The sequence below is a fragment of the Haemorhous mexicanus genome, chromosome 32 (assembly GCF_027477595.1).
Source record: "Haemorhous mexicanus isolate bHaeMex1 chromosome 32, bHaeMex1.pri, whole genome shotgun sequence".
Lineage (NCBI taxonomy): Eukaryota > Metazoa > Chordata > Aves > Passeriformes > Fringillidae > Haemorhous > Haemorhous mexicanus.
The window spans coordinates 2,731,922-2,746,108 of NC_082372.1; the positions used below are offsets into that span (position 1 = coordinate 2,731,922).

General features: G+C 57.8%; 2 protein-coding genes across 2 annotated transcripts in view; both read left to right on the plus strand.

The window, feature by feature from the left end:
• Positions 1–14,187, plus strand: part of LOC132340564 (uncharacterized) — a 141,199-nt gene that overhangs the window by 10,701 nt on the left and 116,311 nt on the right. The gene's annotated exons all lie outside the window — the stretch shown is intronic.
• Positions 4,911–8,388, plus strand: LOC132340481 (uncharacterized). The gene is made up of 4 exons (XM_059871505.1): positions 4,911–5,129; positions 5,479–5,805; positions 6,278–7,285; positions 7,597–8,388. The coding sequence occupies exons 1-4, from the start codon at positions 5,058–5,060 to the stop codon at positions 8,386–8,388; spliced, it is 2,199 nt and encodes a 732-aa protein (XP_059727488.1). The 5' UTR covers positions 4,911–5,057.

A 14,187-nucleotide genomic window follows, 5' to 3' on the forward strand; every position in this document is an offset into this window, starting at 1 on the left:
TCCAGGAACTCTTGTTTGGTTTTAACCTCTGACTTGTCTACAGGACATTCTGTAGATTGGGTCAATAGATTTGATTTCTTCTCCTGGCTTCATCCTGTTGTTTCACACCCCCTGATCAATTCATAAATTCTTCTCAGGTTTGTGTCACTGTTATCATCACCTGGAGAGGTCAGGCCCAGGTGTGAGAAACAAGGGAATTGTTTTACACCTGAGTCAGTCACATAAAAGCATTTTTATATTGCATAGTCTCTGTTTTAACATTTGTTATTTATCTATTTACTATTTGTCTATTTTTAATATTTTAAGGTCTATGATATAATATTGATTATAATCCAGCATTAAATGGGCTCTACGGTGCATAGATAAACTTATAGATTATATTGTACCAGCAGGCAGCTAGAAGGAATTATCAATAATCAATTATCAGGTACCAGAGCAAAATACTTGTGAAAGTATTGTTTTGCCCCAGCCAATGCAGAATTGCAGCAGCCAATGCAGAATTGCAGAACCAATGCAGAACTGCAAAAGCCAATTATTAAATTGTCATTTATGACCCAGCTCTGCTGCAGGCACTGGGGAAAGCTGGAAGCTGCTGAGGGGACTCAGTCACCCCTGTCCCCTGTCCCTGAGTGTCCCCTGAGTGTCCCCGAATATCCCTGAGTGTCCCCAGAGTGTCCCTGCAGGTCCCTGATTGTCTCTGCATATCCCTGAGTGTCCCCGGTGTCCCTGAGTGTCCCTGAGTGTCCCCAGTGACATCACCCCAGGAATTCCCATCAGGATTTGGGAAAATTCCAATGAAAATTCCCAGAACATTCTGCAAGTTGGTCTCAAATTCAACGAGGGGAGTGAGGAGGGAAGGAGCGACAGCAGTGATGTCCCCTGTTGATGTCACCACCCCGATGGAATCACGGTGGTGACATCCCTGTCCCCTCAGCAGCCCCCGGATGTCCTCCATGGCTTTTTTGCACCACTCAGCCACCGTGTGGTCACTGGGGCCACCAGGGCCGTCGGGGCCACCAGAGCCACTGGGGCCACCAGGGGTCTTCGAGAGGAGCCTGCAGATGTCCCCAAGTGTCCCCAGCAGGTGACATGTGGCCGGGTGGGTGCTGGCCTCCCACAGCTGCTCGGCCTCAGCCACTGTGGCCACCAAGACCTCAGGGACATCAGGGGACACCTACCTCATTTGTCCCCTTCAGAATGGCCTCAATGGCCTCAAGCCAGAGCTGCAGCTCCCAGACGAAATACCTGGCTCTTTCACATGTGGCCACCAAGTGCTCCAGCAGCCCCAGGGCCACTTCCGAGCACTGTCCTGTCTTGGTGGCCGCCTCCTCCTCGCTGGTGGCCATCTCCTCCTCGCTTGTGGCCATCTCCTCATTGTCGGTGGCTGCTGCCACCCAGGCCTTGTGCATGGCCCCTGCCGAGGCCACCCCTTCCCTGTCCAGGGCCACTGGAGGCTGCTGGGCCGTGGCCACCTGGTTGTCCCCAGCTGTCCCCCTCCAGGTTCCCGGCCTGGTGGTGGCCTCAGTGGTGGCCTCGGTGGTGGCCTCAGTGGTGGCCTCGGTGGTGGCCTCAGTGGTGGCCTCGGTGGTGGCCTCGGTGGTGGCCTCGGTGGTGGCCTTGTCCTCGCAAGCCTCGCAGAGCTCGGAGGCCCCCCAGGCCAGCAGGCCCCAGCTCTGGGCCAGCAGGGCCACCGACTCCCGCCAGGCCCAGGCTGAGGCTCTCACCTTGGCCCAGGTGGCCCCGGGGGTGGCCCTGAGGGTGGCCAGGGCCTGGCTGAGGGAGGGGACATCGCGGTGGCTCAAGGAGGGGACACTACGGTGGCCCAGGGCATTATGGAGGTGCCAGGTGAAGCTCCTCAGGTCCATGGGCAGGGACTTTGGGGACGTGTGCTGATGCTCGTCCCTCTGTGGCCCAGTCACGGTGGCTGCCACCTCGCCCAGGGTGGCCTCCACAAACACCAGCAGCTGGGGAGGGTGCAGGGACCTGGTGGCACTTGTGGGCTTCTGGGGTGGCCCGTGTCCCCTCTCAGGGTCCCCTTTGTCCTCTCCCTGGAGGGCTCTGCTGTCCCCTCTGTCCCTTTGTCACTCCCTCATCCCTTCTGCCACTCCCTGCCACCCCCCGCTGTCACTGCTGACACTCCTCTGCCACCCTCAGTCCCCTCCACCCCTCTGTCACCCTCCCCCTTCCTGCCACGCCCTCCTGTCCCCTCTGTCACCCCCGTCTCCCCCATGCCAGGATTGTCACACCTCATGGGGTTCCATGGCCACTGGGAACACTCTGGGGACATGCCAGGGACACTCTGGGGACACTCCTGTGACATTCCAGGTGACAAACACGCCCAGGTGACAGTTGGGGACAGGGTGGAACATGGTGCAGGCAGATGGAGGAAGCAGGAAGAGGTGACCTCACTGTCCCCCTTGCCCCTCCCCCCACCTCTGGGCCCAGGACGGGGTCCCCAGTGTCCCCTCAAGGTCCCCTGAGTACCTCACATGGTGCTGGTGTTGCCTTGATGTCCCCAACAAGTCCCAAGTGTCCCCCAGTGTCCAGCTGGGGACACTGGGGACACACTGGGGTCCTGTTGGAGACCTTGGGGACACCCCCGTGTCCTTTCCCTTGGGGACACCGGGGCCACCCTGACGTCCCCTGTCCCGTTTTGGGTCACCCGATGTCCCTGATGTCCCCACAGTGTCCCCAGCAGGACCCTGTTGTGTCCCCGGTGCCCCCAGCAAGACAACAGAGGAGGCACTTGGGGCTTGTTGGGGACATGGGGGTAACACTGGGGCCATGTGGGGACACTCAGGGGACATCAGGGATCCCCTTGGGGACATTGGGGGACATTGGGGACCCTGCACTGGCCCCAGGGGTGGGGGGGGGCAGAGGGGACAGTGACGTCACCTCTTCCTGCTTCCTCCATCCGGCTGTGCCACATTCCTGCGTGTCACCCAAGTGTGACTCGAGTGTGAGTGACACAAGTGTGACCCTAGTGTGACCCAAGTGTGACCCGAGTGTCACCCGAGTGTCACCTAGGCGTGTTCACCTCCGAGAGTATCCCTGGAGTGTCCCTGGAGTGTCCCCGGAGTGTCCCCAGCTGCCATGGAGACCTGCAAGGTGCGACCTCCCGGCACGGGGTGGCTGGAGGGGGCAGGGGGGACAGATGGGGTGGAGGGGACACAGGGGGTGGTGAAAGGGGGCAGTGGGGGACAAAGGGGCCACAGTGGTGGCAGGAGGGGACAGGGGTCTCCAAGGGGACAGGAGGACATTGAGTGAAGGGGGGAGGAGGCAGAGGGGTGGAGGGGATGGAGGTGGTGGGGGGGGCAGAGGGGACATGGAGGTGACAAGGGGACGGGGGGGGCAGCAGAGCCCTCCAGGGAGGGGACAAAGGGAACCCCGGGAGGCCACAGGGGCCACCCCAGGAGGCCACAAGTGCCACCAGGTCCCTGACACATCCTCTGTCCCCTCTCCAGCTGTTCCCAGCCCTGCTGCAGCCACAGGTCACCGTGGTGGCCACCCTGGGCGAGCTGCTGGCCACCCTGCCCAGCCTGGACGAGATACTGCTCATGTCCCCAGGGTGCCTGTACATGGACCTGAAGGACTTCACCAGGGACCTCAGGGCCACCCTGTACCGCACTGATGACACCTTGTGGCGCCACAATGTCACCTACGATGATGATGATGATCCTCCCACCTCCCTGAGCAAGGCCCTGGCCATCTACAAGGACACCCCATGGATCCCCAGGAACCGTGTGACAATGGTGACCATCATGTGGCACCTGTCCGTATCTGTGCTTGTGGACAGGTGGGCCCGGCTGGCCAGGAGGGCCACCGAGCTCTGCGAAGCCTGGAGGAGAGACGCCACAAGGGCGGCCACCAAGGTGAGACAGCGGGTGGAGGCGGCCCTGGGGCCACTGGAGCGCTTGGTGGCCGCGTGTGACAAAGCCACCGCCTTCCCCCGGGAGCTGCAGCGCAGGGTTGGAGACATCGAGGCCGCCCTGACGGGGACAGATGAGGTGTTCCCCAATGTCCCTGAGGACTTGGTGGCCAAGGTGGCCGTGGCCGAGCGGCTGTGGGAGGCCAACGCCCGCCTGGCCAAGGATCACCTGCTTGGGACACTTCAAGACATCATCGACTTCTACTTTGGCTGTGGTCGCGCCAGCCCCAATGCCCGTGAGGTGGCCAAACGGTGCCAGAGAGCCATCGAGGACATCCCAAGGCTCCTTCAACCCCTGGAGTGTCCCCAGAGTGTCTCCAAGGTGTTCCCAGTGAGCATGGAGCTCCAAGAGTCGGGGGCAGGGGAGGGAAAGGGGGAAAGAGGTGACCAGGTGGGAGGCCGGGGCCCGCAGGAAGGGGCAGTGTAGGACAAAAGGGACATGGGGGGTGGGGTGGAGGGAGGGAACAGGGGGTCTCAAAGGGGACAGGAGGGAGTGGCAGGAAGGGGGGACGTGACAGCGAGGGGGAGGGGCAGTGGGGGATGGCGGGGACACGGGAGCTGGCAGGGGGTGGCAGAGGGGATAGCAGGGGGTGGCAGGGGCTGCGAGTGTGATGGCAGGGGGAGCCAGAGGGGACAGCAGTGGGGGTGGGGTGTGGCAGAGGGGACAGCAGTGGGGGCTGAGGTTGGGAGGGGCTGTAAGGGGAGGGGCAGGGGGTGGCAGAGGGAACAAGAGGCTGACAAAGGGACGAAGGGGACAAAGGAGACCCCTCGGGGGCCACAGGAGGCCACCACAGGAGGCCGCAAGTGCCACCAGGTCCCTGACACCAGCCCGGTCCCCTCCCCAGCTGTCCCCGGCCCTGCTGCAGCCACAGGTCACTGTGGTGGCCATCCTAGGCGAGCTGCTGGCCACCCTGCCCAGTCGGGACGAGATGCTGCTACTGTCCCCAAAGCACCTGGACTTTGACATGGTGGAATTCACTGAGGAACTCCGGGCCACCCTGTACCGCTTTGATGACACCTGGTGGTGCCACAATGTCACCTCCAATGATGATGATGACCCTGTCACCTCCGATGATGATGACCCTCCCATCTCCCTGAGCCAGGCCCTGATCACCTGCAAGAGCACCCCATGGACCATCCGGAAGCGTGTGACGATGGCGGCCAGCAAGTGGCAGGGGTTGGTGGCTGCGCTTGCACGCAGGTGGGTCCAGCTGGCCAGCAAAGCCACGGAGCTCCGTAACACCTGCAGGGAGGTGGCCACCAAGGCGGCCATCATGGTAGCCACTGCCACCGCCAGGGCCAGAGAGCTGCAGGATGAGGCTGCCCATTATGGGACAGCTCAGGAAAACATGGTGGAGCTGGGTCAGGCCCTGGGTGGGGAGGAGGGGGCCGCGGTGGTGGCCAGGAGGGAAGCCCGGGTGAGGAGAGATGCCATGGTGGCTGCCAGCCAGGCAACCAGGGCCACCATGGTGAGACAGCGGGTGGAGGTGGCCCTGGGGCTGCTGGAGCACTTGGTGGCTGCGTGTGACGAAGCCACCGCATTCCCCCAGGAGCTGCAGCACTTGCTCAGGGACATCAAGCCTGCCCTGAAGGGGACAAAGGACACATACCCCAATGTCCCTGAGGACTTGGTGGCCAAGGTGGCCATGGCTGAGCAGCTGTGGGAGGCCAACACCCGCCTGGCCAAGGATCACCTGCTGGGGACACTTCCAGACAGCATCACGTTCTATTTCTATTGTGGTCCTGCTGGCCCCAATGCCTGTGAAGTGGCCGAGCAGTGCCAAAGAGCCATCAAGGACATCCCAAGGCTCCTTCGACCCCCGGAGCGTCCCCAGAGCGTCCCCAAGGTGTCCCCAGTGAGCATGGAGCTCCAAGAGGTGCAACCGGGGCAGAGAACAGAGAGGGACAGAAAGGACACTGAGTGGGGAGGGGGCAATGGGGGATGGTGGGGACACAGGGGGGAGGGTGGAGGGAGGGGACAGGGGATCGCAAAGGGGACAGGAGGGAGTGACAGGAAGGGGGGAGGTGACAGAGAAGGGGAAGGCACAAAGGGGGCGGGGGGGCAGTAGGGGGAACACCAGGGTGTGGGGACATGGGGGGTGGCAGGGGCTATGAATGTGGGGGTAGGGGGTGGCAGAGGGGACAGCAGAGAGAGAACGGGGGTGGCAGAGGGGACAGCACAGAGGCAGGGGGTGGGAGGGGCTATGAGGGGAGGGCCAGGGGGTAACAGGGAACAAGAGGCTGACAAAGGGCTGGAGGGGATGAAGGGGACCCCTCAGGGGCTCAGGGCCTCCGTAGGAGGCCATAAGTGCCACCAGGTCTCTGACGCCTCCTCTGTCCCCTCCCCAGCTGTCCCTGGCCCGGCTGCAGCCACAGGTCACTGTGGTGGCCATCCTGGGTCAGTTGCTGGACACCATGCCCTGGCTGGACAAGGAGATGCTGCCCGTGTCCCGAAGGTGCCTGTACTGGGACCTGGAGGAATTCACCAAGGAGCTCCAGACCACCCTGTACCATATTGGTGGCACACAGTGGCACCGCACTGTCACCTCTGATGATGATGGCCCACCCGCCACCCTGAGCCAGGCCCTGGCTACCTATGAGAGCACCCCAGGGACCACCCGGGACCATGTGACAATGGTGGCCAGCAAGTGGCAGGGGTCAGTGGCTCTGCTTGTGAACAGCTGGGCCAAACTGGCCAGGGCAGCCACCAAGTTCCTCAACACCTGCAGGGATTTGGCCACCGAGGCAGATGACAAGGTGGCAACTGCCACTGCCAGGGCCAGGGAGCTGCAGGTCAAGGCTGCCCGTTATGGGACAGCTCAGGAAAACATGGTGGAGCTGGGTCAGGTGCTGGGCAGGGAAGAGGGAGCCAGAGTAGTGGCCAGGCCTGAAGCGCGGGTAAGGAGAGAGGCCTGGGTGGCCACCAGCGAGGCAACAAGGGCCACCATGGTGAGACAGCGGGTGGAGGCGGCCCTGGGGCTGCTGGAGGGCTTGGTGGCTGCGTGTGACGAAGCCACAGCCTTCCCCCGGGAGCTGCAGCGCCTGCTCAGGGACATCGAGGCCACCCTGGAGGGGACAAATGAGGCATCCCCTGATGTCCCTGAGGACTTGGTGGCCAAGGTAGCTGAGGCTGAGCGGCTGTGGGAGGCCAACACCCACCTGGCCCAGGATCACCTGCTGCAGGCAGTTCCAGACTTCACTGAATTCTTGTTCAACAGTTGTCCCACTGGCCCCCGTGCCAGTGAGGTGGCTGAGCAGTGCCAAAGAGCCATCGAGGACATCCCAAGGCTCCTTCGACCACTGGAGCGTCCCCAGAGTGTCTCCAAGGTGACCCCAGTGAGCAAGGAGCCCCAAGAGGTGCGACCGGGGCGGGGGGAGGGGAGGAGAGGGGGACAGAGGCGACACTGCGGGACGGGTCAGAGAAGGGGCAGTGTAGGGGGGGACATGGTGGGGAGGGGACATGGGAGCTGGCAAGGGGTAGCAGGGGGGAGAGCAGTGGGGGACAGGGGATGGGAAGGGCTATAAGGGGAGGGCCCATGAGCAGCAGAGGGAATAAGAAGCTGACAAAGGGACGAAGGGGACAAAGGGGACCCCTCAGGGGCTCAGGGCCACCGCAGGAGGCCATAAGTGACACCAGGTCCCTGACACCTCCCCTGTCCTCTCCCCAGCTGTCCTCAGCCCGGCTGCAGCCACAGGTCAGCGTGGTGGCCATCCTGGGCAAGCTGCTGGCCACCCTGCCCAGTCAAGACAAGATGAAGGTCGTGTCCGCAGTGGACCTCTACAGGGACCTGGAGGAATTCACCAAGGACCTCTGGGCCACCCTGTACCACATTGATGGCACCTGGTGGTGCCGGGATGTCACTGTGGATGATGATGACCCTGTCACCTCCCTGAGCCAGGCCCTGGCCGCGTATGAGAGCACCCCATGGACCCCCCAGAACCGTGTGACAATGGCAGCCAGCAAGTGGCACACATCCGTGTCTGTGCTCATGAACAGCTGGGCCAAGCTGGCCAGGAAGGCCACCAAGCTCCGCAATGCCTGCAAGAGGGCGGTCAGTGAGGCGGCCGACATGGTGGCTGCCACCACCGCCCGGGCCAGGCACCTGCAGGACATGCTTGCCCGTTATTGGACAGCTCAGGAAAACATGGTAAAGCTGGGTCAGGCCCTGGGCGGGGAGGAGGGGACCAAGAAGTTGGATGCCCATGAAGCCCGGGTGAGGGAACAGGCCATGGAGGCCACCAGCGAGGCAACAAGGGCCACCATGGTGAGACAGCAGGTGGAGGTGGCCCTGGGGCTGCTGGAGCACTTGGTGGCCGTGTGTGACGAAGCTGCCGCGTTCCCCCGGGAGCTGCAGCGCCTGCTCAGGGACATCGAGGCAGCCCTGAAGGGGACAAATGAGGCGTCCCCCGATGTCCCCGAGGCCTTGGTGGCCAAGGTGGCCGTGGCCGAGCGGCTGTAGGAGGCCAACGCCTGCCTGGCCAAGGATCACCTGCTGGGAGCCATTGATGACATCATCAAGTTCTTTTTCTACGGTGGTCCCACCAGTCCCAGTGCCTGTGGGGTGGCCGAGCAGTGCCAAAGAGCCATCAAGGACATCTCAAGGCTCGTTCGACCCCCAGAGCATCCCCAAAGTGTCCCCAAGGTGTCCCCAGTGAGCATGGAGCCCCAAGAGGTGCGACCGGGTGGAGAGGGGACAGAGGGGACACTGGGTGGGGAGGGGGCAATGGGGGCTCTAGGGGACACAGGGGTGGTGAGAGGGTGCAGGGGGTCACAAAGGGGAAAGGAGGGAGTGTCAGGAAGAGGGGAGGTGACAGAGGGGTAGAGGGGACACAGGGTGGGAGGGGGCAGTGGGGGATGGGAATGACTGGGTGGAGGAGGGGACATGGGGACTGGAGGGTGGTGGCAGAAGGGACAGCAGAGGGTGGCAGGATCTACGAGTGTGATGGCAGGGGGTGGCAGAGGGGACAAGAGGGTGACAAAGGGATGGAGGGGACAGCAAAGTTCTTCAGGGAGGGGACAAAGGGGACCCCAGGTGGGCACAGGGGCCACCACAGGAGGCCACAAATGCCACCTGGTCCCTGACATCTCCCCTGTCCCCTCCCCAGCTGCTGGAGGCTCCGGTGTCCGTGGTGGCCACCCTGGGTGAGGTGGTGGCCACTGTGACCAGGCCACACCGGGGCGTGCGGCACTGTGTGCCCCCAAAGTCCCTGCACGCGCCCCTGGGGAGATTCACCTGGAGCCTCTGTGAGATCCTGGACCGCGGCGCTGTCACCTCCCTGGGCAACTCTGGTGTCCCCTCCCTGAGCCAGGCCCTGGCTGCCCTTGAGGCCACCCCAGGGACCACCTGGGCTGATGTGAGAGCCATGGCCAAGGCATGGCGGGAGTCGGTGGCCAAGCTCGTGGACAGCTGGGACTGGCTGGCCAGGGAGGCCACCAGGCTCCGTGAGAAGGTGCTCATGGACCAGCAGCTGATGGTGGCCCTGGACGAAGAGGAGGTGGCCAGGGAAATGGCCACACATGATGCCCAGGTGTCAGCAGCCACCAATGAGGCCATGGGAGAGGCTGTGGTGGCCACCAGGTCAGCAATGGAGGCCACCAGGAGAGGACATTGGGCAGTGGTGGCCCTGGGGCCGTTGCAGCACTTGGTGGCCACATGTGACAGAGCCACCTTGTTCAACTGGAACATGGAGTGGCGGCTCAGGGACATCGAGACCATCCTGAAGGGGACAAATGATGTATCCCCTGATGTTCTCCAGGCCTTGGTGGCCAAGGTGGCCAAGTTTGAGTTGCTGTGGGTGGCCAGCGCCCGCCTGGCCAAGGATCACCTGCTGGGGGCTCTGTGGGTCATTGACAACATCCTCTTGAGTCCCTATGGTGGCCATGGTGGCCCCAGCAGCTGCGCAGTGGCCGAGCGGTGCCAAAAAGCCATCGAGGACATCCCAAGGTTGCTGGGCCAGTGATGTCACTGCTGTGATGTCATTGGGGCTGTGACGTCACTGGGGAGACTTGTGGCCACTCGAGTACCACCAGCTCCTCGTGTCACCAAGAGTCCCTCAAGTGCCATCAGCCTGGGACAGAACTGGTGCCACCTGAGCAGTGTCCCCATGTCCCTGAAGTGTCCCTGGGGGTGGCCAAGGACGGTCACCTGCTGCTGGCCCTGCCTGCCGTGGCAGTGTCCTGCCAGGTGGCCCGGCGGGGGGAGGGGACACCTGGCCACCAGCGGGCCACCAGTGGGCCATGTCCCTGCAGGGGAAGGGGCCTGGGAGGTGACATCACATCGTCCCGCTCCTCCCCGGCGGGTGCCATTCCTTGGACATTGGCTCTGGCTCTGCAGGGAGATCAAACCAGCTCTGAGAGATCAAAGGAACAATGGGAAGGGTTCCTCTGACTGATGGATGGAAAAAGAGATTTGCCTTCACAAACAATTGGGGCTTGGGGGTTAATAAATTAATTAATGCTGACATCAGCAACTCAGTGCCAGCCCAGTGTCCCCAGTCCTGTCCCAGTGCCACCAGCCCAGTGCTCCCAGTTTCGTCCCAGTTTCATCCCAGTGCCACCACCCATTGTCCCCATACCAATATCACCATCCCAGTGTCCCCATCCTGTCCCAGTGTCCCTGTCGCAGTATTCCCATTTGTGTCCCAGAGTCCCTAGTTCCACCCCAGTGTCCCCACTTCCATCCCAATGCCAGCATCCCAGTGTCCCCTATCCTGTCCCAGTGTCCCAATCCCAGTGTTCCTAGTGTCACCAGTTCCACCCCAGTGCCACCAGCCCACTGTCCCCAGTTCCTCCCTGATGTCCCCATCCCAGTGTCCCCTCCCAGTGTCCCCAGTCCTGTCCCAGGATCCCAATCCCACCAGTCCACTGTCACCAGTCCCCTCCTGTGGGGGGAACGGTGTGGGATGCAGAGGTTCAGGGACATCACACCACAACCAATATGATCCAGTGAAGCCAAATTGATTATCCCTAAAAAGACTGTATTTATAATAATTCTGTACTGTCCACGCGTCTCTAGCTAATACATGATTGGCCAGGCCTAGCTGTTCACATGTCTGAGATAGGATGCTGATTGGATCAGCTAACTTCTCACGCGTCTGGCTGTGGTTTTCTGTCCCACCCGTGAACTGTCTTTTTCCTTACTTTCCCAAGCTCACTGGCAAACTTGCTGAGTCCATTTGACTCTTCTTCTTGTATCTTTTCCAAGAATATACCGACCTCATTTTCTGAATATGTCCATTATTGTTTGTGAATGTATCCATTATCCATTATCCCAAGCAGGCTGGATTGTGCATCAGATGAATATGGTCATTGTTTCTCAAAAACTCCTCAATCTGCAACAAATCCTCAACATTTCCCCTGATTTGTTTTTGCACAAGCCAGACTAATTTAAAAGCACGGTCAATTAGTTTCTGCATACAGCGTAGTAAGCAAGGCACTATAAGCAGAATTGAAAAAAGGATATAAAGTAGCACAATTTATTCCCCACGATTTTAGCCACACATCAAAGGAATTCTCAACAACTCTGAGCTTTTGCACATTCTCCTTAAGCAGTGTCAGTTTTTTGTGAATAGATTCAGAGTGGTCAGAGAGAATCATGCAGCACATCCCTTCAAAATCCTCACACCCATGTCCTTGTGCTAGCAACAAAAAATCTATAGCAGCTCTGTCTTGTAGCACAGCGTGGCATATGCTACCTTCATCAGTGGTAAGCTCATTCAGTATTGCAGATGTAATGTTAATTTGTTTTCCTGTCCAACAAGCCAATAGTTTCAATTTGTAAGGGCCTGTGAAGAAGCTACGCCTGGTGTAAAAAGTGATGCCAGTATAACCGAAGGCCTATTCCACAATTCTACATTATCCTTACAGCCTGAGCCTAATGAATGCACACTACATTTCTGACGCTGGTATTTGTGCCTGATGTTAAGCATCTGTTGAATGCTAGGGGCAAACAGTGTCAGTTTCCCAAAATAGCAAGGTCCTCCTAATGCTTTCTGAGGAATTGCAGTCCAAGATCTATCTCCACAAATGAGAAAAACTCCAGGAGGCAACATGCTTGCTGATTTTTGTTTAGGGGCACAGACCGTGTCCACAGACAGTATGCCGTGGTATTGTAATACCACGAAGAAACAGGAGATATCCAAGTGCTGTCATCTCCGGGCTTTCCGGACCTCTCCCTAATCAGCTCTCTGCCCTTGAAGTACTCAAAGAGCAAACAATAATTTCCTGGCACTGATCCCAGAATATCCAGCTCCTGTGGCTCCTGACTTGAAGTATTTAAATTTTCAGTGATTTTAAATGCCTGAGCTCCTAAAGGATTTCTAGGGATTTTTTTGATTCTCACACCAATTTTCTGTGATTATTCCATTCTGATTAGTACACCAATTTGACCAGGCCTTGCTTAAGTTACCATAAATTTGAGCTCTGGTCCATTTTCCAAATTCTTCCGTTGAGTCTAAGGGAACTCCAATTAAGCAGGTAGGAAATGGATCCGAAGGTGTAGCTAGCAATAAGCAGAAGGATTCTTGCCCTGTCCTGTTAGCCCATGTAACCCACACGTTAGCTCGCTGCTCTATCTTGCACATTCCCTGCATCTCCTTAATCACTGCACTAAGCAACATTGTTAATATCTGCCAGGTTATTGCCATTGCTGCCGTTGTCTACGATCACACCTGCACTTTGCCCAAAATGCTTTGGCCTGTTCCCACTCCCTATCACTAACGTGATATATTTGTGGCACTGCTATTCCCACTCCACATTCAGTAACTGTTATCTTGCTCCCTAGTACAATTTGGTTTACTAGAGCAACGAAAACAAGTCTAAACTGCACTCACAGTAACAATCTCTGCTCATATGTTTCTATTAAAGATACATCCTGGAGAAAACTCTGATATTTCCCCGAATTACGCCCTAAAAATTTAGCTAATGCTATTCTTGGGGTAAAAGTGTTAAGATGGTTAGAGCATCTATTGCATATTAGGTTAGTAGGCTTAAATTTTTGCTTTTTCTTTCGAATCAAGGCTAAATTATGTTCCTGACGAACTTGTCGCCAGGTTTTTAAGTTACACTTTATACAATGAACCTTAAGCCGCGGCTTGCATGCACAACCATGCAGATAACAAGCCTTTTCTATCTGATTTTCAACCTGTGATGGAAGTGAAGGTAAATGGAGCCTGTTTACATCTAACCTGTGTATGTTAAGCCTATGTGGAGTAGCTAGTACTTCCTCAGCATACTCCAGCACACTTGGTAGATATTCCGATCGTTGTTCAGCTGTCAGGTGTTGGAGAAATGGATTCAGGGCTGTCTGGAATCGGTGCTTGCGCCAACTCTCCGCCTCTGGACACAGCATGGGTAGATGATGGTGGTTTCAGATAGGGCTTCACCCACTTGGCTGGGATCCAACGACTGCCTTTATCTGTAAGCAAGCACATATAACCTCTGCCTATTCGTTTTACTGTAGCTGGTCCTTCCCACACTCCCGTTTCTGGGCTTTTGAATATGACCTGAATACCATCAGGCAATTCCTCCCTTGGATTACTGTGAGGGCATGATGCACAAGAATAGGTGGATCCCCCCTATCCCCTGTTGTTCTAAGGTAATTAAGCACAAGGATGGCTTTAGCTGTTTTTTCCTCAGGAGATTATCCTGTAGTTCCCCCTTTTTGTTTTTGCAGCATGCCCTTGAACGTCTGATGAGCACGCTCAATAATTGCCCGACCAGTAGGGTTGTGAGGAATACCAGTGTCATGTTGAATATCCCATAAATTACAGAAACGCTTGAATCTTAAGGAACAGTAGGCAGGACCATTGTCAGTCTTGATTGCTAAGGGGACACTAACATGGCAAAGCAATTGTACAAATGTTTCTCAACATGACGTGCTGCCTCACCTGTTAAGGGAGTAGCCCATGTAACACAAGAATAAGTATCAATGCAAACATGTACAAACTTTTTCAGACCAAATTCTGCTACATGAGTTACATCCATTTGCCACAATTGCAAAGGTTGAGGACCCCTAGGGTTAACTCCAGTGCCTAAACCAATGCCATCTTGTTGACAATCAGGACAGGATCGCACAATATCAGAAGCATCAGTAAAGGGAACACCAAATTGTTTAACTAACATTTTAGCAGGTTGATGAAGAAAAGCGTGGGAAGTTTTAGCCTGCTGGAATTTATCAGGGTTTGGCATTGGCCAGACAGTGGCTACCAGCCAATCAGCTCGAGCGTTACCTTCAGACAGACCAGGGAGAGCTTGATGA

Excerpts from the sequence above, each read along its gene's own strand:
- LOC132340481 (XM_059871505.1), top strand. The coding sequence starts at position 5,058 with ATGGACCATCCGGAAGCGTGTGACGATGGCGGCCAGCAAGTGGCAGGG. Across the intron at positions 5,806-6,277 it reads TGAGCATGGAGCTCCAAGAG|CTGTCCCTGGCCCGGCTGCA; the intron begins GTGCAACCGGGG and ends TCCCCTCCCCAG. Across the intron at positions 7,286-7,596 it reads TGAGCAAGGAGCCCCAAGAG|CTGTCCTCAGCCCGGCTGCA; the intron begins GTGCGACCGGGG and ends TCCTCTCCCCAG.